The 24,922-nt window shown below is 41.0% G+C and overlaps 4 protein-coding genes and 1 long non-coding RNA gene across 9 annotated transcripts in view; 3 read left to right on the top strand and 2 right to left on the bottom strand.

Annotated features, from left to right (window-relative positions):
- Positions 1–422: 422 nt before the first annotated feature.
- On the bottom strand, positions 423–10,724 carry edrf1 (erythroid differentiation regulatory factor 1). 2 transcript variants are annotated; one of them, XM_034608883.1, is made up of 26 exons: positions 10,426–10,724; positions 10,094–10,226; positions 9,074–9,282; positions 8,471–8,537; positions 8,260–8,385; positions 8,001–8,125; positions 7,749–7,896; positions 7,343–7,444; positions 7,126–7,247; positions 6,721–6,832; positions 6,316–6,463; positions 6,113–6,224; positions 5,552–5,663; positions 5,155–5,433; positions 4,970–5,041; positions 4,736–4,883; positions 4,415–4,606; positions 3,961–4,161; positions 3,625–3,843; positions 3,201–3,427; positions 2,928–3,086; positions 2,673–2,822; positions 2,300–2,453; positions 1,670–1,791; positions 1,373–1,545; positions 423–1,276 (listed from the first exon to the last, which is right to left on the bottom strand). In XM_034608883.1, the coding sequence occupies exons 2-26, from the start codon at positions 10,175–10,177 to the stop codon at positions 1,114–1,116; spliced, it is 3,726 nt and encodes a 1,241-aa protein (XP_034464774.1). In that variant the 5' UTR covers positions 10,178–10,226; positions 10,426–10,724; the 3' UTR covers positions 423–1,113. The 2 variants fall into 2 exon arrangements, with proteins under 2 accessions (XP_034464774.1, XP_034464773.1); XM_034608882.1 differs by having other exon boundaries at positions 4,415–4,609; positions 10,426–10,692.
- tex36 (testis expressed 36) lies at positions 9,245–16,920 on the top strand. The gene is given in 4 exon segments (XM_034608901.1): positions 9,245–9,256; positions 9,891–9,893; positions 14,824–15,667; positions 15,773–16,920. Coding segments are annotated over 2 exon segments (675 nt in total). The 5' UTR covers positions 9,245–9,256; positions 9,891–9,893; positions 14,824–15,340; the 3' UTR covers positions 16,121–16,920.
- si:ch1073-143l10.2 (autophagy-related protein 16-1) lies at positions 11,583–14,444 on the top strand. Its single transcript, XM_034608900.1, has 7 exons — positions 11,583–11,793; positions 12,264–12,375; positions 12,465–12,528; positions 12,597–12,681; positions 12,930–13,003; positions 13,565–13,816; positions 13,907–14,444. The coding sequence occupies exons 1-7, from the start codon at positions 11,773–11,775 to the stop codon at positions 13,989–13,991; spliced, it is 693 nt and encodes a 230-aa protein (XP_034464791.1). The 5' UTR covers positions 11,583–11,772; the 3' UTR covers positions 13,992–14,444.
- On the bottom strand, positions 15,898–24,012 carry LOC117775589. Of its 2 annotated transcripts, none has more exons than XR_004616293.1 (4): positions 23,859–24,012; positions 22,867–22,955; positions 18,251–18,316; positions 15,898–16,027 (listed from the first exon to the last, which is right to left on the bottom strand). It is a non-coding gene; the product is annotated as an uncharacterized LOC117775589 (long non-coding RNA). The 2 variants fall into 2 exon arrangements; XR_004616292.1 differs by having other exon boundaries at positions 16,023–16,139.
- A 170-nt stretch (positions 24,013–24,182) lies between these two features.
- Positions 24,183–24,922, top strand: part of LOC117775585 (C-terminal-binding protein 2-like) — a 64,222-nt gene continuing 63,482 nt past the window's right edge. For 2 of the 3 annotated variants that reach the window (XM_034608894.1, XM_034608897.1), the window contains exon 1: positions 24,234–24,502. The gene's annotated coding sequence lies outside the window, so the exon portion shown is untranslated. Of the gene's footprint in view, positions 24,503–24,922 lie in introns of all 3 variants that reach the window. The other variant, XM_034608896.1, reaches the window with a different exon arrangement.

Genomic DNA, 24,922 nt, shown 5'->3' with positions numbered 1-24,922 from the left:
ACCAAATGATGTTACTTATGAATTTACTGATGTGTCTGATGATAATATTTGTGTGTGTGTGAAAGAGTGAAAGTGAGCAGAAAGGACTGACTGAATTAATCAATGAATGCGCAGCTCTGCTATGAAGATGTTAACCCTTTTAAGAAAAGTACAAATCAATATATTGACACTGAGATGCATACAAATATGTAAATTTTAAAAAAAACATAAAAATACAAATACATATTTGGCCCAGGATGCATTTGCGTTCACACAGCTAAAGAATGTTGCCACCTCCGAATGGGATTTTTGTGATCGGATCTCAGGAGGCATTTGAGTGCGATCAGAGCTGAACTTGAATCACTGAGGACGGATGTTGTTACCAGGTCTGAACGGGGGTCAAAATCATGAGGGGGACAGAAGATCTACAGAATTTCATCACATAAAATTTAAAAACCTTTTATTTCCATGTCACAGCAAACCATGCTGATATAAACTCACATTTATACATACATACAAACAGCCATGTGGACAAACTCTTCAGTTTGCATTGGATGTTGCCAAAGTATTGCACATTTCTTTTTTGGAAAGCAAATAACTACTTTGAGCTTATTTCAATTTGTCAAACTTCAACCACACCTTTTTCACAGCATTACTTGTGTTACTGAATATCAAATATAACAATTATAGTGAAATGTATTATTTTTTTCTGAGCCTTTGCCGAACGATATATGTATTTTTAAGCCCTGTATGTAGTAGTTATGTGTAATTTGAAATTTTACTAATGGCGGATGCACTCAACAAATCCAACAGAGAGAAGGTTTAACGGTGAATCACAACTGCGTAAGCAATAAAGACAATTAAATAACACATTTTGAATTTTCAACAAAAAAATGAACAATTCAAAACCTTCGATGCAAGTGTTATAAAAAGATGAACTTGTTTATAAGGCGCAGGAGGTGAAATTAGCTTTGAAACTGTTATTCAGAGTCAGACAGTTGCCTCAGGATGAGTCCGTTAATACTGATGTCAGTTTTTTGTGAAGACAGTTGTCAAGTGTTCCCAAGAATTCAGTTTGGGTGTCCAGCAAGGTGTGGGGGAGCAGCGTCAAAGTCTAGAGTGTCCTCCTCGTCATCATGAAGGTGTGCCTGTGTCGTCACTTCCTGTTTGCGGGGTCAGCTGCTGCAGCAGGTCTTTGTAGACGCTGACCCGGCTGAGGAGAGGTGCGTTTTTTTCCGCTCGCAGCAGCTTGGAGTAGACATTCTTATACGTTTTCAACAGCTCCTCATCTTTATTGCTGTAAACACACAGGAGTGAGCATAGTGAAGGTATTAAGGATGTTCGATGTAAACAGAGCTGGATGTAGAATAAGAGTTCTTGGATTCTCGCTCACCTTGGTTTCCGTTTCAATGTCGTCATCAGTTTGATGAGCTGCAGCAGCAGGAAGGAGAAGCTCGGCTCGAACACGCCGATTAACTTCATCACTTCCTGGAGGTTCAGTCCTGAGGTGGGACCGGTGGCCACATCAGGAGACTGAGCCGAGTCCGCAGCCTGTGGTTCACTCGGCTGCAGCACGAGGAGAGACGGAGAAGGAAAGGTCAATGGGACAGTGCGTGTTGGAGAGAGGACAACAGAGCAAAGCTTTGTGAAGATGAATAAGCACGAGAGAGCATGTCCCAAGAAAACTGACCTCGACCTGCTCCTCCTCCTCCTCCAGCTCGTTGTGAATGAGCTGGAAAGCATGACGACTTTCTGTCATGATCTCCAGAGCTCCAGTCAGGCTCTTCAGCTTCGCCCCGCTGCTGCTCTGACCTGTGGAAACAGGATGTGAAACATCACTGCAGGAGGCTGTGGACTGAACATTACTGAGGTTCTTCTTCAAAAAGATGAGCAACGCAACAGAGCGCTTTTTTCTCTGTGGAATTATTTATTTGATTTTCTATGAAATCAAGAGGACATTTTTTCTTTGAGGTGGTTTCCTTCAAAATTCATCAATTTAGAATAAGTATTAAAAATACTAGGAAAGGTGAGAACGGTTCATTGAGGCTGAATATATGTAACACATGAATGACACATGCATTTAATATTTGTTTTGGTAATAGCTACCCTAGTGATATATGGAATATAATCAACAGTTTCTTCTTGTATCCTTTAATGTTTTTTTTACTTTTTTAGGTTCCTTGGGCTGGATCATAAATTGTTTGTGTTGCTATAAGGCTGTCTCACTTTTTTGTCATTTTGTTTGTTCGGTGTTTCAGATTTTTTTTGTGTCGTGTTTTTATTAATAAAAAGGAGATGGGAAAATAGGCTGTTTTCTCACCTGCCATTGTGAACTCAGCGAAGGCCACCCTCTCCAGGAGCGTGCGGAGCAGCTCACAGGGCGCATCTTTGAGGCTGAGGAATAAACAAACAGCTTTGCTGTAGTGAAGCTCTGCCAGGCTCCGATGCTGCTTCCTCAAGTGTTCGTCTCCCACCTGTCACACAATTAGAGCCAGGAACACAGACATCCGTCAGTGTGCATTATACTGAGGCATCACCAGCAATTCTATTCCAGTCAGTCTGTGGTTCCTTTTTCTTTAAGCATGATCAAACAAATGTCTATATCAAAAGAGTGAGCCAAGACATACGAGTGTTTGGTACGAAAAGCAAACAGATATTCAGAATAAATACGATTTCTTTTCACGATTTGCCACCTGGTTGCGGAAGCAGCTGTGGTACATAGAGGCCAGGCGGTGGTGGATGGTGGCAGCTCTGTACTGGTAGAGCGGCTGACGAGCCGACTCAGTCTGGAGGTCACAGTACTTCAGGGATTTCATCATCGCCTCCGTCACCTCTCGCTCAATCTGGGAAAAACACATGATAGAAACAGAAAGATGGTAATCACTGATCTAGTGATTTGAAGAAAAGAGACTGATAATCAAAATGTGAATATCTGTTAAAACAGGCACCTGCTCCTGGGCCTTCCTGGACAGTGGGGCGTAGTCCTGCAGAAGTGTAGCCAGGGTGAAGTAGGTAGTGGACAGCTCCCAGTTTACACTGTCCCACACTAGTGGGTGGTTTGCTCGGTTTGCCAGTGACCTTATAGCCCGCAAGTAGTAATCTATGGCCTGGGTTCAAATAAGATAAAAAAGTCCAAGATAAAGTAAGACGAAAAATAAAAAGATCAGCAAGATTGCAAAGGAATAAATAATAATTAAGACGATAAGTGTTTGACGTGGCACCTTGTTGTAGTAGAGTGCCTCTTCAGGTGAGAACTCCCCTCGGCTCTGGTCGCCAGAGACGGCGCAGTGAGCCTGAGCGCAGATTCTCATCAGTCGGCCAGTGTTACACAGCAGCAAGGCCGAGTTGGTGCTGTCCCTGATGGCTTCAAAGTCCTTCATACCTTTCTCAAAGTAGGAAAAACTTTTTTTCCACATCTCCTGTTCTGCTACGGACACAGACTTCTTTACTGGGGAGGGAGAAAGATAAACCTGATTAGACACAGCAACACGGACAGAGACACAAGTAAGAGTGATCAGTTTTTAAAGTTGTGTTTTAGTCCGTATTTCTTTACTGATCTGAGTGCAGTGGAAAGCAAGCTGTCCCTATTACTCTGGGATATCGGTCACTGTCATTGTTAAGAGTTTCAACTTCTACCCGACAAACCTTCTTTCTCAGTCTGCATGGCTGCTGCCTGGTTCATGTAGTACACTCCCATCTCATTGCGGATGTTTCCCAGCCGTCTGAGCAACTGAGCCAGTTGATCTGACTCCTGATCTTTCAAAGCCTCTGAGATGAGCAGTTCATATGCTGCCTCGTAACATTTACTGCTGACAAACAGCTGGTACTCCGGGTCCATCGACAGGTCTGCTGCCATGTTGAAGGCTGAAGGGTAGAGAAGGATACGATTGACAAATGAAATGGCCTTTACCCCTAGTTTTAATAAATCAGGCAACAGAGCTGGACATTGTGTGTTGTGTATGATTGTCTTCAGTGAGTGACCTTGGCAGCTGCTCTCTCTGTTCAGGCTGTGCAGGATCTCCTGGTCCTCTTTGGTCTGGTAGCTGTACTCCTCAAGGTAAGCGGCTCTGTTGTTGGCGTTCTGGGCCAACATCAGCTGGATGTCTCCACACAGAGACAGACACTGGCTGTGGAACTGCAGCACCTGTGAGTGCTGCGTACCGCTCACTGAGCAATAGGCATCTGGAGGAAAACCGCAGAAGGTGATGGAAAGATAAATTGAAGTTTGAATGACTTTGTTATAATTATGCTGCACATAATTTGGAAAGTTATGGAGCAGTTTCATGCACAATCTAGTGAAAGGACCTGATCTGTTTTATCATTCGGTTTTTAGATTAATATTTGCTTTGTGAAAACATTATTTAGGCTGCTAGAAAGAGATCAAACAAGGAAAGAATGAAAGAAAACAACTTAAATTGAAGTTAAACAACCGTACCGTAGCACTGCAGAGATAGCTTGATGTAGCGCAAAGCTCGGCCGTACTTCAGTAAGTTGGTGGCGGCATCAGACAGGACAAAGTAGGCCTTGGAGGCTTTGAGGAAGAGCTGCAGCTTCATGTGGTGCTGCCACGAGCCAGGGATCATCCCCGAGCGCGTCAGGTGCTTCTGGTCGCCCTGCACTGGCCCCGCTGCTGACACACACATGATCATAGCCCGTTTGTAAGAAAGTAAGAAGACAGTGTATGACATAACACTTCCATATTCACTGTTTTATTATGCGGTATTACATCAGTTAGTAAAAAGGACTGAGAACTGACCTGTCTCAAGAAGAAGAGAGATGCCTTTCTCGGAGGCGCAGGCTCCAATAGCATTTCTGTCTTCATATTTGAGAGGGATTGGTGTGTTGGGGTCCGCGGCTGGGAGGTCGCTCTCCTTCTTTATGCTTCCATCCACTGCCTTCAGGCCCTGTGTTGTGTATCACAGCGTTTATTAACTGGTAGGTGACACATCACATTATCAGTGTTGTATGTAAACATCATGCGGCGACTTGCCTTTAGTACGTAGCTCAGGACGTGTCTGCATCGCTCCTCCTTGTCTTGAGAAACGGGGAAAGCTCCACTTGGCTGCAGAGATTTGAAAAGATAAAATTAGCTTCTTTCACTTTTTTTTCCTCCACTCTCTCCCTGTAGGTCTGTGTGATGGAAAGAGCAAGAAAAACATGTGTAGAAGCGCTCACTCTGATCTGGTGGGTAGATTTGTATTTCTCCGGCACAGACAGCTCCCTTACAGAGCGAATAACAGCCACAGCTTTACTGTCATCCTGTGGGTTGGAGCAGTTGCTGTAGGAGCCATTCTCATCACTGTCCTCCGTCAACTCTGCCTCCTCGTCTTCCTCCCTGTCTTCGTCGCTGTAGCTGTCCTCGGAGCCGCCGGCCCGGAGCGACTCTCCTCCTTCCTCAGGGGGCTCGTCGAGCTGGAACAGCTCTGACAGCATGTAGTGGGCGGAGGCGGTGATCTGAGCAGATAGACGAGAGGGGATCAGGTTCAGTCAAAGAGTTGCACTTTCTACTTTCTCTGCCGTCTAAATATAAATTGCCACCTCTGTCTTATTGTAACATAGAATTTCTTCTTACCTGCGGATGTCTCTCCTGATCCAGAAGTTTGACGCAGTTTAAGAGCAGCGTTCGGACTGTGCCATAGTGCTTCCTGTTCTGTCTCGCCTTCAGCATTAGGTTGCTGGCCACTCTGCACAACAAAACACACAACAGACGAGAATCCATTACAGATTACACACTTTACTGAATTCTATACATGTCTGATTAAAACACATCTAACCTGCAAACGATGTTGTGTTTTACAAGGGTTGCCCTTTAAATGGACATTTTAATTTATATACTATTTTAAAATATTTTGCATTTATTATATATTGAAACAACAAATTTCTTGCTACTTAAACTGACTCAAATAATGTTAACTTTCACAAACCTTTTGAGGATTTGACTAAACCTGAAGTCCAACAATACATTTATAGATTCGGCCTCAAGCTTTCTATGAATCTCTTTTTGGATATGAGGACATTTTTCAGCCCTGGACTTTAACGCTTCAAATTTAACTACTTTTCCAATAGAAGTCACGGCTGCAGGAATCTTGTAGAACAAAGATGCTCTAATGCTGAGTCTTTATAAGATTCTTACCTGTATAGTAACACAGCCACAGGGAGAGTGAAGGGATTCTGACATTTCCCTTCTTCAGCCTCCTCACACAGGGTAGTAAGATCATAAAGCTTCACGATGTCACTCCCACTGGCTGTGGGTTCAAAAAGTTAAAATTAGATAACATCGAGAAACACAGGCACATAGTGATCAGACTGAAGAATTCCTGTTTGTTTGTCTCCCACCTTTAAAAAGCCAGTAGGTGTGACCCTCTTTGGTGCAGTTGGACTTTAGGAAGGAAAGAATATTTTGGGCGATGTCTTTCACAACCCTCGTGGAGAAATTCGAGTTCTCCAGATGAGGGATGTCCTCTGTCTTTATCATCTCGTATTTCTGTAGGGAAAACCACAAAACAATGAAATACGTTTTTTTTAAATAAACAGGCCCTAAGACTACACAGTCTTTGGTACTTAAACCCATAATTTATTATGGATTTTTAAACTCAAATGAAACAGAAAATTGTAAAATATAGAACCTTTAAAAAATGTTCACTGCCATCAAAACATTTTCAGATTATACAATGAAACATCATCTTTGGCAATAATTACTTGGATAATAACAACACTGGACAAAAGGCAGCAGCAATTCACCTGAACGATGCCATTGACGTGAAAACACATGACCAGTTCGGGGACATTGCACATCAGATTGTCGAGCCAGTAGTCGATACCTGTCAGAATGTTGATTGGTTTATTGTTGTCCCTGAAAAACACAGAGACAGAGGGGAAGAAGGAATTATTATTATTATTAATTGGATGTATTATCTTTACAGTTCAGCTCAAACTAATTAAAACCTGACCTACTAACAACAATTCCCAGCATCTATCATCACTGTGCAGAGACGTACTGTGTGTCACCACATCCATTATACAGCCATATTTTATGAAAATGTTCAGTATCTTGTTGACGCAGACATGTTATATAATTAAAATTCTTATTTTCTCTCTATGTGAACATTTATTTCAGATCCTGAATCAGAACAAACTAATTCCAACCTGAGTCTCAGACTGACGGCAGGATAACGACCACCTCCGAAGATAGGCATGTTGGATCCGACCAGCATGTGGATATCCTCGAACGTCCACATGATGTTTCGCACAAAGTCGTTTCTTAAACCCTGTCGAACAAACAACATCAAATGATATATTAACCATAAGCTACCACCTCTGGTCATAAATACCATTGAAAGAAGGTTGTAAACGTTTGTGTTACCTGACTGTTTTCCCCCTCGTTGAACAGAGTTGGGAGGTTTTGCTCTTTGAGTACAGCCGTCACTTGGCCCAGAGCAAAGTTGCTGTCCAAAGAAACGCTTTCCTACATGTTTTATAGAAGCAACACTGTCAGTGTAAGTAGTGCAAACCAACATCTCACACAGTTATCAGCTTACCACTCACCTAAGAGCCACTAAGTCAAAAAAACGCTGGTTAGTTATTTGCTTAAACCCTTCATCACATTAAGTACAGAAAAATTGTGGAGGCACAACGGATTAAATCCTTATTAATTCCCTACTTAATTCTTTTCAGTGATTAGGTTTTTCAGACCTTGATTGTATTTTTAATGATATCTTTTTGAGACCTTTCCCAACATTATTTCACATTTCTCAGAGATTTCTTCGGACCTGCTTGGCAGTGTCTGACTCTTCTGCTTCAGACGGCGTGCTGGTGAAGGAGGTGGGCCATGTAGAGCTGAACTCCTCTGCCTCGTTCTCCACCTCCCCTTCATTCAGGTTGTCTGGTACAGGCTCTGCAGCTCCATCACCATTTATACTGCAAGAAACACAGTGTTAGAGCCGTAGTGTTGACAGAGCAAGGCAAAGAGAGATGCACAAGAAGAAGTGTAAACTTACACCCAATGTAAAGAGATAACTCACCTGTAGTAGAGGAACTTTGACAGGATGGCTCTCTGATACCAGTGCTCTTTACTCTTCTTCTTCCTCTGCCACTTCTCATCTATTAGCCGCTGGTAAAACTCTTTTAGCCACGTCCAGTCTCCGGTCTACAAAAACACACGTAGCAGGAAAATAAAATCACTTTAACCTCATACTGTCATGAAGACATTTTTTTAAAACATGGAACAACAATCCTAGTAAGGATGTTTCGTTGACTTGTAAAAGAAAAACCCTGCTCTACCTGAGAAGACTTCATGAAGAGCTCTTGAATGTCCAGGTCGTCCAAAAGCAGGGTCCTCCCGACGCGGTGAACGGCCATGCTGACGTGAGACTTGCTGTAGGGAATTTTCAAAAGCTTCTTGATGTTCTGAATTTGACAGAAAACAATGTTAACGACAGCTGTATGAACATGTTTCAGAAACAAATGTCAGCGCTGGAGCGGCTCCACAAACCTCAGAGTCTGACACCACGTCAACATCGTCCCCGATGCAGTCAATGAATTCGTAGGCCATCCCAAAACTACAAAAGAAGAAAAGGAACTTATTCACAACAGTGTTTGCAAATGGTAATATGGATAAAGGTCAGACTCATGAACGATTTATCAGTATCCATGGTTTATCCACTGATAATCACAATGATTCTCTGCTATCAGATATGCAGCGAGAAGTTTTCCAGTCATAGTTTTGTAAAGTTATTGAAAAAATGTAGAACGCGTGAAGTCAATAGAGCAGTGAGTAACAATCAGTCTTCATGAGTGCGTTCTGACCATCAACAGAGGCCATCTGCCCAGCAGGTTTCCACAATTAAGCAGAGCACAAAGCATGACGCGTTGAGCCTCTAATTTAATCTATGACTTTGACTGAATAACCAGAGGTGTTTATAATACTTAGTGTTGCCTTATTGAAACAAATAGAGTGGTCAAAACATTATATTATTATATAATTCAAAACAGTTCAGCAGCACACACTGCATTCTGTAACTTTTCAGATCACAACAGCCTCACATTAGTGTAATACATAGCAGTTGTAGTAATAGTATTATTCAGGATGTTATACCTAGAAAAAGGCTTGCTCTTGCTGCTGGAGCCTAGTACGGTGGTTCCCGCGCTGCCCAGCTGAGGGTTTTCTCTCAGCCAGTTGGCGGGAGGCAGCTTAAGGTCGGTCTTCTCCTGCAGCAAGGCATAGCTGGTCGGTGGAGGGGCGGCTGAGTACTTCACCACGGCACAGCTCTTAATTTCAGTGCTGCCTGAGCATATTGCCGACTCCTACAAAATAAAAACATCATGACTTAGATAGATCAGAGAACACAGACAGTATTTCAGGTTTTTCACATGGTGCAAAACATTGTCCATGGTTTCCACGTGTAAAATGTATATGCAGTTGTTGGAAATTTGCACCCCTTGACAGACAGTATCATCCCTGTAGGAGGCCATGATCGTTGCAAAAAACTGTCAAAATCTTAAATAAAATTCTACTTCCCCACTTTACTTACTGACCAAATTATGTTGTTTTTAGCAAGTCTGGCAATACAGTTGTGTCAGAATGTGTGGGGAAAAAAATTGTTTAATGGGGAACTGTAGCGGGTTGGACAAGCGTATTGGACAAGAAGAAACTGGTCAGCTCAGCAAAATTAAAATAAATATAAAAGAAAGGTAAAAGAGAGCTTACTATAAAAAAAAAAGTCAAAAACAATACAATACAAAACTGAGACTATATACATTCAAAGGTAGTTATTGCACCGTGTGTATCAGTTCACATTTTCGAAATAAAGTAAAGTGCAAACAGGCAGGAAAAGGATGTGCGGAGGATTGTTAGTCATGATTTGCATTCACACAGCTAAGAGAATATATATATATATACACCAGGTCTGAAGGGGGTCTAAAGGGGCCCCTTGAGAAATATTAGCCCCGGGCCCCTTCAGGAGCTTAATCCGGCTTTGACCGTTGGCAGTTGTGTAAATGGATTTGACACTAAAGGTGACAGTGACTTTATGAATCCACACACAACATTAACTAACCCATATAAAGCTAGTTAGATTGTCATGTTAGATCATTGAAGCATGTTTCTGTTACTTACATGTTTGCTGTTTTCACCTGAGCAGGTGGGCTCTTCCTTCACATTGTCCCAGGGGCTCCCAGGCTCCCTGTCCCCAGAGCTCATACCGGACACAGCACCGTGGATCCAGCTGATCCCTCAACAACCCGCCAGCCTGCACATGTTGTCACGGAGGAGACATGAGATGGAGGACGGACAAGGACAACAGTATCGATCAAGTGTTAGTGATGGCTTTAGTTTGCTATGCTAGCTTTGGCAGGCTAGCTAATCCAAATAACATCGCTGAGCCGTAGCGCTGTGAAAAAAACCAAACAAGATGTAAATATACAACACTGGAATAAAATGACACTCACATGAGAAGCTGCTGTTGCTCAGTTAAATGTATTTAAAGGTTTAAATTAGCCTGTAGCTTCTCTCTCTCCATCTGTTGTTGTCAGAGCACACGTTGGTCCAAGTGAACAACAACTTCCTGTTTCAGCTTCAAAACTCTTCCTCTGTTCCCTGTCAACCACCGGAATTCATCCCGAGTCTACAGTAAAATACAAAAATTAGATTTGAACATTAAATGATGTCAAATAAAGCTCATGTCGCTCAATGTGTTTCAGTCAGAGCGATGTAGTGATAAAGGCAATGAACCGGAAGTACTAAGAGTTGGCAGCTCCTGCTCTTTCTAGAAAAGTTGAGTACATTCTGTTCTGGTGGCTTTTATTTTGAAATGCACTGACTTGGCTTGTGCTTGTCTTCTTTTAAATTATATAATAAAACAATAACAAAGTTTGTTTGAAGTCAGTTAAAGTCGAGATTAAAACATTTAATTTGCAGTGGTGGAAAGAAATTAATTGAAATATTTTGATACTTTTCTGGAGTATTTCCATTTTCTACTTCTATATTTTATTCTAATATTACTACATTGTGCTCAAAATGTGCATCTACTTATACTGCATTGTATTTGTTTGGCAGCTTAAGATACAAACTAAAGTGCAGATTCAGATTATAAAATTAGTTTTTTAAGATTATATTATGTACTTTACAAGGGTCATTGGTTTTTTTTATCCATAGCAATACATTATATTTATGGAAAAGTGTTGTGTTTATACAATGTTACTTTTCAGAATAAGTAGAGCTCTCAGATCAAAAAGTAAATTTTAATCTCACATCAAAAAGTACATTTTAATCTGAAGGTGAGAAAGTATTTGAATACAAGCACCAAGTAGCATATAAAGTAAATACTTTACACAATTTTGTTAATTACTGTATTTGAATTATGTTACGTTGTGTTATGAAGTGTTGTGTTATGTTATGTTATGTTATGTTGTGTCGTGTTGTGTCGTGTCGTGTCATGTCATGTCATCTCATGTTCTGTTCTGTTCTGTTCTGTTCTGTTCTGTTCTGTTCTGTTATGTTATGTTATATTATGTAATGTTGTGTCGTGTTGTAATGTGGTCATGTGTTGTGTTATGTTAACACAGTGGATGGAATGTCAGGCAGCTCTCTATCTAAACCGAACTGGGAGGAGCTGTGAAAACTTTGTTGCAGACCTTTCACTTCCATTCTAATGAAATTGTGTTAACACTCAGTTCATGTTTAACCACGACAAAGTCATGTGTGTTGTCAAGTGAGAGCAAAAAACGACGCAGGCCTGCAGTTGAGGAGCCATTTTGGGGACAAGTGAGTGTTTACTGCAATGAACAGCTGCGGTCATGTGGCCCTTCGTTTGTGAAGTAAGCCGCACTTTGAAAATTGATGCGTGTCTATTCGTTCACATACGGTAAATGTCATTGGCGAAGAAAATAGGCAAGTGAGCATGTTTTGAGTGCCATAATGAAAAAGTAGCAAACTTTGTCTTTCATTTTCTCAATATCTGTACAGTAAAACCTTTTGAAACTTGACATGCATACAGTGGGGGTCAACATGAACAAGAGTGAGTTGAAATAGCTGTGTCACCTCAAATAAGTTTTGAGTCCAATAATCAGAAAGTAGTGAACTTTGACTTTAATTTTCAGAAATATATATATATGATATTCCATTTCATTATGTTTGTTATATTTGTGTGGAAATAAAATCAATCGTCCACAACAAATTATCTTTTAATTGTCAACGTTTGTCTTCGGCCTATTTGACATTTAGCGTAAAATCACGAATAGACGCGCGAATTTTCGAAGTGCGGCTGGGGTTGACCGGGTTTACACAGACGACGGATCACATGACCGCAGAGATGGCCAACTGGAAAAATCACGTGCGTGCTCGACTGCAGCAGAGAGACCAAACTGAGAAACTGCCTCATGTCGGTGTTTTTACGACACGTAAGATCAACATTATTCCTTCCTCAGCTTTTTACATCGATGCTCTCACTGTCTCAGACCGTAAGAGCACGTGTTTGTTTTCATTCTAGTGTCTCAGCTGGAGGAACGTTTTGAAATCCGCAAACAAATCCTGGATGATGTTCAGTTTAACAGGTTAGAAATGCAGAATTCCACTTTATCCAACATTTGTTCATCTTGATTTATAAAACTTTTTTTTTCAGCTCTGAGCGAGATGGAGTAGAAGCTGGAAAAAACACTAAAATCCTTCATCTGCAGCTGAGAGAGACTGAGCACCTGTCAGAAAAGGTGGATAAAATAATATGAATCAACAATATTTAGCTGTGCAAACAACATCAGTTTCCTGTAATTAAATAAATGCATCAGAAAAAAGCTTTTTGTGGTTTTAAACTTGTAAAATAATCTAAAAGCCAGGAAGTTACAGCAGAGAAAGAAATTGAACCACATTATCATCTGTGTGTTCAGGCATTGACCTTTGAACTGATCGCTCCTTCCATTATCCACAGTCTAATCAACTCGTTCTTTTGTCTCCCCAGTTGTCTCAGACCGTCTCTGACCTGACCAGCGTCCTGTATCTGAAAGAGGCTGAGCTGCAGTACTGGCAGTCACGGTATGTTATGGAAAACCATATTCATCATAAAATATGATCTTCAGAAACAGAAAGTAATGCCCCAATGTTTGTTTGGTCATATTTAGGCATTAAGTCACTGTATGAAAATTATTTTCACAAAGTCGAGAGTGGATAGAATGAAAAAACATCAAATATAAGACGGTTACATGTTTAAAAAGTAAAAGGCCTGCAGACATAAATTATTTACCTTGCGAACAGGTTTAATTTTATTGTTTCAACTCCTAAAAAAGTCTAAAAAGTCAGTGTTGTCTTATCAGGCCGATACATTTGTAATGCAAGGAAGGAAGTTAATATAAAATATAAATATGAAATTCAGCCTCCATCTCCAACCTACTAACTTTGATACAATCCTTTACTCTATTAGACATCATGTTGAAGAATTCATAAATGGTCATCTTGAAAAATTATTCATAAATGTGTGTTTTGACGTAAAAATGTTGTATAATGACAGAACTACATGAGTCAAAGTAATTGTCAAGCCAGTCTAAATAAAAGGTTAGAGGTAAAATAAATCATTATTTCATTACTTTGCTATTTCAGTGTGTCCCAATACCGCCAAGAGGCACGTACCCTGGCTAAAGGGAACAACACCCTGAAGGCAACCCTTTCAGAATTTGAATTCACCTTGGAGTGTCAGTCCAAAGAGTTGGCCACCCTGCGAGCGGAGCAGGAAGGACTAAAGGAAACTTTGACGCAGGCTCGGAGAGAGAAAGACGAACTGTTGCAGCGATGGATGGAGGAGAAGAGGGAGGAGGCTGACAGGGTGAATAAGAACAACGATGCACAGGAACGGTAAGAGAGGTGGATGTGTGATCTCAAAATAAGAGTTAGCACGGTTTTGGAGATTTTATTAAGTGGTCCATGATTCCTGCTTTTCATCAGGTGGCAACGTTTGGCCAAACAGCTGAAGAAGCACCTCCAACAACAGGAAAAAGAAAAATCATTACTTGTCGACGCGTCTCACTGAAGAATTTTAAAACCCCCCACCATCTGAGGTGATTCATGAATTAGTCAGTGCTTGGTATTATTGACCATGTACCATTTCCAAAAATGTTAGCCAATGTTTATTTGCAAAATCCTAACCCAGGATCTTTAATAGTTACATTTGAACACATTTTAGAATAGCTAATTGTATTAAAAATAAAAAAATAAAGCTTCTTAAGTTCAATATAAGTTGTAAAATTATATTATATATTTCATAAGTTGTCGATAAATTGAATATGTCATTGTAATGTATTGTTGTGAAAAATAAAGTAACTAAACTTTTTGTTTTAGTGAATTATCCCTCCTTGACTTTGTCATCCATCAAAGATACATTTTCTTGTAACTCTCAAACACTTGATTTTATTTAATCAACTAAATACATTTTAAATGGAATTAATTTAATCTCATCAATTGCTGAAGTGCAGAACTCATCCGTCAATACGAATGAATAAAAGCTTAGTTGGGACAATGGGCACCCGTCCATTAAGCTTTTATTCAACGTAACGGAAACACTTGTGCCCTGGTTACTATAAATCTTTAACAGTAATGTTCCAGATTACTTCAAAACTGCTAGTGTTCAGCCAATTCTAAAAAAGCCTGGGCTCGATCACATGATTTTAGAAAATTATAGACCCATCTCAAAACTACCTTTTATCGCTAAATACTCAAAGATTGTGGCTAAGCAACTCCTTGCTGCTGTGAAGTGACATTTTTGAAGTGAAGTGCTTGGAAGTGACATTTTCTTAACATTCCTTCCCCTTTTCCACAAGGCTCCATCATTAGCAAAGAGCGACCCATTGTCACCCTGAACTTAGTGACATTGATCATAATGGAAAACAATATTGGATCAATGACACTGCCCTGAGGAATACCATATTCCACCATATACCTTCCTGATGAAGCGGCCCCAATTCTTACTTGAATAAACTTATCAAATAAAAAGTCTTTGATCCAATTATATGTTCTACCTGTGATCCCTATCATGTTTACTTTAATCTTTAATCCATCCAAGCCATATTATATGCCTTTTTTATACATAAAAAATCCTGGTTATTCATTCGGCCTAGTTTCTTACGTTGTTATTGTCTTTTATCTTTTATCTGACTGATTTGATTTGTGAATCAAATTAAACTATTTATCCTTTTATTTGATTAGTGGAAGCTGGTTTTTGTCAGAATTCCAGTTCCACATCTCCGTGACAAATTGAGCTCAGTGTCCAGGTTATTTGTTTGGAGCCTGTTTCCATAGTGACCAGTGTTGTGCATTGTTCAGTTAAGTTTAACTGTGCGTGCATGTGTGCGGTGCGTTGGTGAAATCACTCAGTCGATAAAAATGGTAAAAGGTGGAAAAAAACCTTCTTCAATGAGCATTGGTGGAAAATGGGTAAGAAATTCTTTATTTTAATCACAACATCAAGTTAAAACTTGAACAAATAATCAGCTTTTGTATCACTGCACTTTGATACACACTTCTGTCATGGCCCTTGCACTTCATATCAAAGAAATTAAGAAAAACTGCCTTCTCAGTTTTTCTGTGTTCAGTTGTTTTACTGTCTGAGTTTTTTCTTCATGTGTTTCTTCACAGGAATCCAGGGAGTATCCACTCTCAGACCATGACAACAAGCATTCCTTAAAAGATAACATTGCTGTCTTCACTTATGTGAGTATGAGGAGAAATACACAGCATAACAAAATGTTCTGACCTATTACCATATCACAGCTTGAAAGGAAAACATTTGTTCTCTGCCATGTTGGTGTACTTCAGGGTGTGGGACTGAGAAAGTGTCCCGACGAACGCAAGCAGCAAAACTCTCACTTCAGCCTCTGCCCCGATGGAGCTGACAGCGGCACATCAGAGACTGGAGGGAACGTCTCAGCCTACGAGACAGACTTCACGGTGAAGCCGACTGCTGCTTTTCCAGCGGGCTACAGCCGGTTCACCCGCAACCACAAGCAGAAGGCTGCAGAGGCAGCTTCAGCACGGGCAGGGCAGCACTTCCTGTGGTTTGGACGCCATGACCTCGAAGAGACCCCGCAGAAGCAGTCAGCCATCAGTTCCTCAGCAACTTCTTTGTTCAGTCTGGTGCAGTCTGAGGCACTAGAAATCAGGTGAACGTTGTTGGATGGTTCAGCTGTTAAATAAAAACTCAATTATTTGCATAATAACAAAGAGCAAATCAGGTGTGACAGGCATATGAATAATTTAATGTGTGCATGTTAATCATAAAAACGTCTGTATTGACTTAAAAGTTATGTGCTTGTGTGAGATGGACAGACTCCTATGTAGAGCTTACTGTAAAAGTATAACAGGTTCATAAGTGATGACATCAGCAACTCTGCGACTTGTGTACCAAAATTTAAGGCAACTTTCTGTGTTGTTTTCCTGACTGGAGATGGCATACAGACACATTTTTCCAGTCACGAACACATTTTTCTGATTATTAACACCACACGAGTGCACCATCAGTCTCGTAATCAATCATGGATGGGTTTTCCAGTGTCACGTGCAATGAACCAATCAGAGTGCCATTTCCCCATCCCCTTTAAAAGTCAGTTGTGCTTGCACCTTGACGGATTGCTGTTGTAAATGCTAGATCGTAATAAAGAATATTTCTCAGCAGAGGAAACAGATTTACCTGAAGTGAAACCTTGTTATTTTTTGCCTATGTAGATGCACATGATCATTTTTGATTAATACTGTAGTGGGTTTATCGCAGGGTCCACTGTAGGATCTGGACTGGTGGGATATCACAGTTTAGCCAGCAGAGGGCAGCAGGCCTGCATGAGTTATTGTTAATGCTGATCACAATCCACTGTGTTGCTCTGCAGCCAAGTTGTGTGAGAAATGTAACAACCAAAACCCCTGAGTAATGTGCATGATCAGGGAGGGGAAACGTGGGGGTAAATAATTATTAAAAAAAAGAATCCGGTTATTTTTAATCATTGCATATGAACACGAAGACATTAAATTAGACCATGTGAAATAAATTAAGACTGAATTGAGTCATGATGCATGGGTTTATTTCACCCCTGGGGATGAAAGGGAGGGATATGTGTGTGAGTGTATGTGTGCCACCCTGCGAGAGGAGGAGGAGGAGGAAGCGTGGGAGCGAATGACAGCGAACACTGCTCAGAGAAAAGCACTTAAGTGAAAAGTATCCTCAACCACTCCAATAGCTGATGTTTTCCCTAGAGTATGTTCTGACCAGCTGCTTTCTTTCTTTAAGTACTCATCGGGGAGATGGTTCTTTTTTTCTTTCTTTTTTTTTATCTCAAAAGCTTTCTTTCAGCTGTAGTAATTAGCTGATCCACATACAGGGCCGACCTTGTAGGCGTTGTTTCGTTTCTGAAAAGGTGAAGTACAGGTTTTATACAGCGAGACGAGAGCTGCGAGACATCCCCGTGGAGGAGCCGTCCTTTGTGATGAGAGGATCTCGCTCATCGCATCAACCAAAAATAACTGATTCTTGGATGCAGGTGCATGTCTGACTCCAAGCTTACCTTGGAGTCAGACATGCACCTGGTTACCTGCTCTAGGTTACCTGCTCTATTTAAACCCTTTCATTGCCACATGACACCAAAACACAGGCCTGGACAGCTGTTAATAAATTAATTTTGTGTTCCGATAATACTTAAATTCATCTAAAACACTTTTTTAAAGAGGTGCAGAGGTGTTGACAAGAAGGAAAGAAGTGTTTATTGCTGAGCCACACCAGTGCCTGTGTTTGATTTGGTTCCGTCTATAGCGTCTACTGGTTGTCTGCCACCTCTGTCCCTGTGGGTGCAGTTTTCAGACGACACTTCTTCACTCTGGACTTGCCACAACTTGAACAACTCCTCCGCACATGAAGCCACCGACACTTCATAATCACAAGCTCTCATTAGCTCTGCTGGAAGAGCAGTATGCGGCTTTTAATACTTCACAAGGGGAGTGAGAACCTCTTAGGAGAGAACCGGTGTGTCAATCTAAGTCAGTACATGTGGGGGTGTGTAGTGTACGTACAGTGTATACACACCGTGTTAGGTGAGGATGTATGTGTTTTATCACGTCGAGGCAAAACCACAAGCACGCGGTTTGTAAATAACAGTTTCTTGGTGGAATATCAAACCTTCTCCCAAGGACAAAAGACACATCTCCGTAAACAAGCATTCAGCCGCCAAAGCCCTGCACTTCATGAATATTAAATCAGACACTTTGAATCCTACCTCTTTGGTGTTGGGAGGCCCGAGTCTGGATTCTTACCATTTGCTGTGATTTATTCGCAGGTGCATGTGTCTCTTTGATGTGCGGAGTTGAGAGGTTTTGCACCTGTTAGACAGGAGAAAAAAATGCTTTGAAAACAAGAGGTGGATTTGCCAGACAGTCAAAATAACAGCGACAGAGGGAAGATTTGTGTTGCTATGGTACATTGTGTGTGTGTGTGTGTGGTCCAGGTATTACTCATGTTGTGGGGACCTAAATCGGTTTACACAGTCACATTGTTGGGACCTGTCTTCCTTATGAGGACAGTAAAATAAGGTAAATTGGGTTAATCGAAAAGGGGAAGAGTAAGGGTGTGTTTGTGAGGGTGTAGACGACCATTTTGAGCATAGTGAGGATATTTTGGTCGGCCCTCAAATGGCTGTTTGAATGTTAAGACTTACTGTTATGGTTAAAATCAGGTTTATTTTAGATTGGTATTAAAACGCAGCACACACAGGCACATCGAACCCCTGGTTTTAAGTTAGGGTGATTTGAGATGGCTAAGGTTAAGTTAAGGGGCTAGGGAATGCATTATGTCAATGGGGGTCCTCACTAAGATAGAAGTATGTGTGTGTGTGTGTGTGTGTGTGTTGAGGCTGCTGTACAGTTTTGACACTCCGTCGTGTGCACAGCAAAATCACTTTTGTCAAACAAGAATCTACCTTTATTTTCCTCATGTCAGTTTTTGGCATCTATTCTGACATTACGAAGTTGTGCGTTTTTTTGTCTATTACCTATTCATTTTGGACTTGAAAGGAGAGTTGCCATGGAGATGCTGCCGTTAAATCACATATCACAAAGATCCTTTTGCCAATTATAACTAAAATGCGGCTTCCCTGATTTCTTTAGATTTTATTTTTTTTCTCTTCTTTTATCCTTTTTGATAATGTGTCATGGTTCACGTATGACTTTATGAGTTACATGTCAATTTTTTAGCTCTCAGCATCCTGTCTAAATAGCTACTCTAAACTCCCTTGGCTGGGTTTAACTAGCCAACAGCAAGTCTCCTTCCAATCTCCTGTCACTCATTCAACTTCCAATCCGTCCAATTCCCAGGCAGTCTGTTTTTTCTTTTTTTCTTTCAGGCAGCCAGTTGGTTAGAGTCCCCTGGCAGCCTATTGGTCCTTGTTCCTGTAATGGTCATGGGCCCTTCAGAGTCTGAGGGTGGCGATAAAGGTGGCTGGCTATCTCATTTCCACAGAGGACATGATAATATCCTGAGAACATTCCCATCCCTCCAGTTTGTTCAGTGGAGATAAGCGCTCCCCATGCTGAAACGTCTCTCTGCACTGTACATGCGTGTTTAACTCTGGGAGCTTGTTAGCCGCGGTCCTGCTCCGGCCTCCCATGATGCACCGGTGCCGTCTAGCCGCCTGGCATCGCGGCGTCGAGGCACTGAGACGTTGCCTCAGATGAGCAGACCTATCCTTGCACTAAAATCACATTCCTCCCTGTATTTTTTTAAACCTCCGACACAGTTTGCATGCTAATTTGTGTGTAGGTGGTGAGTATAATTACATTAGGTTGGTTGTAAACAAAGACCTTCAAGCAGCAGTCTGTTCAGCTAACCCTCCCGAGAGAGAACAAGAAAATAGTTTATACAGGGATGAATTCATTTTTCACGCATAGTTTGTGAGCCTTGCTGTGATTAATTAGCAAAAATGTACTAAAACGAGTTAGAAACAAATGGAATGGTTTCAGTTATTCCATGTGTATTTAATATGTTTCCTAAATGCCAAGCAGAATCAGTTGGACTCCTCATCTTGTGTTAGGAGAGTAAGGGGCGACAGTGCACAGGCAACACACGTCTTAGCTCCAGCAGTGTCTCACTTTGGCTTTCCATATTTGTGGAAATATTACCAAGTATTTCATCACTACTTTACAAGCTCATTTGCTCTGCTCCTTCGCAACCTCCACATCACAGCAATTTGATCTCATTAGGTAAAATGATAGATCTGTCCCAATTCACAGATCAGGAGCTGGGCCCCACACACACACACACGTACACGTACACGTACACGTACACACATACACACCGCACAGAATCTGATTCTTCATGCGGTCTCTCCTACTTGAATGAAATGGAGGCTGTTATTTCAGGACCCTGATAAAAAATGACGTCAACGAGTCACATTTGAGACAGTCCTCTAATTGTGAGAGACAAGGGCAAATGAAACAAAGTGACGCTTCAGACAATTTAGCTTGAATTTTGCTCCGTTGCACATCATCTCTACAGTTTATTGTAGTCAGCTTTGGAAACTGCTTTGTCTCACATAAACATTCACGGTGCTCTGTTTCTGTAGGAGGAAGCAAAAAAAAAAAAAACATCCAGAGACTTCACAACAAGTCTAATTAACTGTTTTCACACTTATTCTCCAGTCAAAGGGGTAAATCTGTCTCATTTGCATTCTATTGGAGGCAGAGAAAGTGCACCAGTGTCTTTTACAGGCTGCTGTGACTGTGTCAGAGGCTTTATAATGTGCTGGAGTATAATTAGATGCGAGCGCGGTCAGAGCGGTATTGTTTGAATCATATTGTTCCATCTCAAAAGCTGTGTTAAAATACATGCTGATGAACTGTGTGCCCACTTGGTGGATGAGGTACTTACAGTGCGATGGCACACTCTTCACAATCTGACATTATTACCGAATGTAAATTACACTCCCATGAGCCGCTCATTACAATATCCCGTATGTAGAGTGTGTTGTAAGATGTTAAAGTCTCCGTTAACATGATCCGCTTCTTCTTTTCTGCTGCTGATAATGATAAGTGTTCTGCTGGTGATGTTGATGATAAATTAACGGCACTTCTCCTCCTCAAAGAAAAAGGATGAAAGATGTGAAGTGATGTTAAATATTAATATAAAATCCTAGGTACTGTGGCTACAGGGGTATCTACCATGGTGATTTACACAGAGTTATTCTGAGTAGTAGCATTATTTGACTGAATAATAGATGGATGAATGAACGGACTGTCTGAATGAAGATCTTCACAGTTTTATTTTGCTTTAAGAGACTGTAAGGCAAGTGACCTATGTGTTGTGGTGAGCACACAGACCGAGTAAAAGGAAATGATATGCAATAAAGTGATTTAAGGGAGAGAGTGTGATTCAAGGTTGCAGTGAAATATTCATTCCAATGAAGCAAAGAGTGGGGCAGCATAAGAATAACCCGTCTTTAAAGATTAACATAACCCTTGGAGGTGTTATTGTATCCCCGTAACCAAGTCAAGACTTCGGCAGGTGCAGAACAGCTCTCCTCTCCCTGTGAGTTACTGCATTAAGTCCCTCAAATTTAGTAGCACAATCATGAGCCTCCCGTTCACTCTCTGGAGTAGGAGAATCGCTTTGCATTTTAAAAAGGTCAAACACTCAGATCTCTGCCAGAAGGAATTGAGGGAAGAAATAATGTCTCTCTGCAGAAATATGCAGTCGCACACTACTGATCCTCTCAAATACCCACTGTACAGTGGAAAGATTAGAGGGTGTGTGTGTGTGTTGACTGTCATCCTCTAACAACTACTGTATAAACAAAAAGCAAATCATACTATCAAACCCTGATATAAAGAACATTTAATAATCCACAGCATTGTATTGGTTTAACCAGATTCGTATGCCAGTGGGACACAGTGTAAGTCATACTGCATGTATTTCATTCTGGATTATAATATACAGTAAATAATATAGTATTTCGCTTTTAAATGTGCAGGGAGAAATAAACTAAAGCAGCAGTGGTTTTCAAAAAGGGGGAATGCGAACACAGCCAGGGGCTCCAGATTCATCCATTAAAATGATCATGATGTATTGTTATTTAGTGTTGAAATGGTGAAAATGTTTTTAATACATTTCCAATATCTTTTCAAGACACTTCTCTGGTGTTGTTCTATCACATAATTAAGTAGAAGTGTAAAAATGGGAATAGGGAGAAAATGGAAAACCTCTGACCTACAAGAAATCCAGCAAAAATGTAATATAAACACAGCCTTTTATTGGATTAAATCTAAAGCAACAAATCCGATTTTAAACTGTTCTTATTCTAAAAGTGACATGAAGAAGGACATAAAAAAAACTCATCTGGTGAATTAGGACACCAACACATGTTTGTCATTTTGCATATTAAATAATGTTCCAAACCTTTAAACTGTCCTGTTACTGTTTGACTGTTGTTTTTGGTTTGTATTTAATGGGCCTATGTGCTTATTTTTATTCAGTGGCCTGTCATCCATCCCCTGTTTTGCCATAGTAAACATATGCTTCTGTTGGTGTTCCCTGGTGGCCGACGTTGGACTGGAGTGTTTGGGTTCATGCCCAGTAGCTGCATTGTGCGGGAGACAAAATGGCCACAGGGAAAAAATGCTCTTCGGACAGGGCCAAGAGCCCCCAGGCCCGGGACCACACACTAGATGGTACAGAGTTCACAGCAACAGAAGCTATGTAAATGATTAATCTATTGCTTTATTTGTCTTTGAGGAAAGCTCCATGTATACACTGGACCACTGGAGGTGTTGGGAAACTATGCAGAGAGTGAAATGACGGGAAATCCAACGACTCTCCCTGCCATCTGCGCCGTGTTATGTGTTATATGAATGAATGGAGGGTCCACAACCGGTTTACTTACTGAGACTGGAACTAAACGTAAGGGAGGGCAGTAGATTGCATGTTTTAAGCATGACATCAAGGCACAGCTGCAGTCGCTGCTATCTGCACCTGTAGCATGAGGGGGGAAAAAAATGCACTGAGTCAACATGCAGTTGAGTGTTGAAACTAAAGTCCATTAAACACAACCCCCCCCCCCCCCCCCCTTAAACCAAAAATAAATTCTGTCCAACAAATCTTTTTGTTAGTATTTTTCATTTAAGTAGTTTGTGTAAATTTTGTTTCCCCAATGGTCCAAATTACTGTAATAATCTGTGTGAGAAATAGACTAAATCCATTATTAGTTTAACAATTTATTAAAGGAGGTCCTTGAGGTGCATTTACCAGCTGTTAGTACATTCAAGCAGAGAGCCAAAGTGAAAACCTAACTTCCAGTTTTTAAGTAAATTTACATATGTAGTTTACATAAAACGTCATATGTAAATATCTATGTAAACATTTAAGTTTACATAACAGTCTCATTTATTATTATCGATGGACTTTTATGTTGAAGACAATTAGATATGTTGATATAACAATCAAGTTTCGTGACGTTCGACCTGACACTAGATCACATGACACGTACAGTAATGCTAATAACACTAACAACCGAATAACATAAGCACATGTTTGGTAGCTAACGAAATTGTAACGTTAGCTAGTAATAATTCCTCCTAACTCTAAACTGTTGAGGCACTACTAACTCATAACATGCCTGGAATGAGAAAACCTTAAAGGTAGCTTATTGTGTTAAGCTAATCTTTTTCATCATCATTTTTGCTAACATATAATATGGACAATCACACAATTCTAGAGTTGTAGAAGTCTGGAACACATCTCTTCGGGTCTCTGATCACAGTTGGCTAACTGATAAGTGTCAGTGTGTTGTGTGTTCAGCTAAAGTTTTGCTATAGTCTCCAAGTTACAGGGGACAGAAGGAAAAGAAAAAGGCTAAAGGGAAAAATGTCACAACACCATGTCTATCTGCTTTCTAGAATATTCCCACTGTCCCGTCTGCATCAACAACTGCGAGAGGTGTCTCATCCGTGTGTGTGTGTGTGTGTGTGTGTGTGTGTGTGTGTGTGTGAGAGTGTGTGAGAGTGTGTGTGTGTGTGTGAGGGAGAAGTGGGCAAAGGCTCCGCCTCACTCCAAAAACGAGAGGGAGGAAAAAAGGGAAAAGCAAACTGATACACACCTCTCTCTCTCTCTCTCTCTCTCGCTCTCTCTCTCTCTCTCTCTCTCTCTCTCTCTCTCTCTCTCTCCCTCACACACTCTCACTCAGTGTCTCTCTATCAGTTGTGGCAGGAGGAAAAGAAGAGGAGTGTTTCTGAAGTAAACAGCAGGATAACCACCACCACCAGCACCACCACCAGCACCACCACCGACCACCGAGGCTACTTCCCCCGCGCGCTAAACAACGCACGACACCGGGCGCCGCTTTCCCCCTGCGCCCGGATATTGTCCCGCTCGCGGTTCAGGATTAAGTTTTTTCTCCTTCTCTTCACATCATCTGAAGGTGGATCATCATCTACGGGCGAGAGCGTTTGGAAAAATGCGTAGCCTGCGATGCTATGTGCGGAGCCTCCGAAGCCTGAAGTCCCAGTGAACATCCAGCCGAGGTAAGATTATCGAGAAGGTGGCGGAAATATGTGGAGTGTGTGTCAGTGTGTGTGTGTGTAGTTTAGTCCATGTGTCCCTGCGCCATCAGCGAGCAGGGACCAGGGAGGGAGGGAGCAGACATTAGCCGATACTCTTCATGGGGATGTGGGAATAAGGTTTATTAAGTTCCCTAATGAGCCTCCAAGATAATGGCGAACATATTAAAGATGCAATAATGAGTGATTTATTTTTTAATTAGCGATAGCCTCTCATTAAAATCTATATTCGCACGATTAATACTTTAAAAAACATTTGATATACACTTGAAGAGGTAAAACAAAAGTTCTAGGACTAATGATGAACATATTAAGATCAACCATAAGTGTTTTTTTTCAAATCAATATTGCCTCTTTATAAATCAATAGTTATATTATTGATAC

The sequence above is a fragment of the Hippoglossus hippoglossus genome, chromosome 15 (assembly GCF_009819705.1).
Source record: "Hippoglossus hippoglossus isolate fHipHip1 chromosome 15, fHipHip1.pri, whole genome shotgun sequence".
NCBI classification, from domain to species: domain Eukaryota; kingdom Metazoa; phylum Chordata; class Actinopteri; order Pleuronectiformes; family Pleuronectidae; genus Hippoglossus; species Hippoglossus hippoglossus.
The sequence above is the reverse complement of the archived record's forward strand: the minus strand, read 5'-3'. Positions and strand labels throughout refer to the sequence as shown.

Bases quoted from the DNA above. Each gene is read 5' to 3' on its own strand.
- edrf1 (XM_034608882.1), bottom strand. From the start codon at position 10,177: ATGAGCTCTGGGGACAGGGAGCCTGGGAGCCCCTGGGACAATGTGAAG. The intron at 5,664-6,112 runs GTAAGAATCTTA...TTTGTTGTGCAG, and splicing joins GTGGCTGTGTTACTATACAG to AGTGGCCAGCAACCTAATGC. The intron at 5,042-5,154 runs GTGAGCGCTTCT...AAATCTCTGCAG, and splicing joins AATCTACCCACCAGATCAGA to CCAAGTGGAGCTTTCCCCGT.
- si:ch1073-143l10.2 (XM_034608900.1), top strand. From the start codon at position 11,773: ATGTGGCCCTTCGTTTGTGAA. The intron at 12,682-12,929 runs GTGGATAAAATA...TTGTCTCCCCAG, and splicing joins CTGAGCACCTGTCAGAAAAG to TTGTCTCAGACCGTCTCTGA. The intron at 13,817-13,906 runs GTAAGAGAGGTG...GCTTTTCATCAG, and splicing joins AACAACGATGCACAGGAACG to GTGGCAACGTTTGGCCAAAC.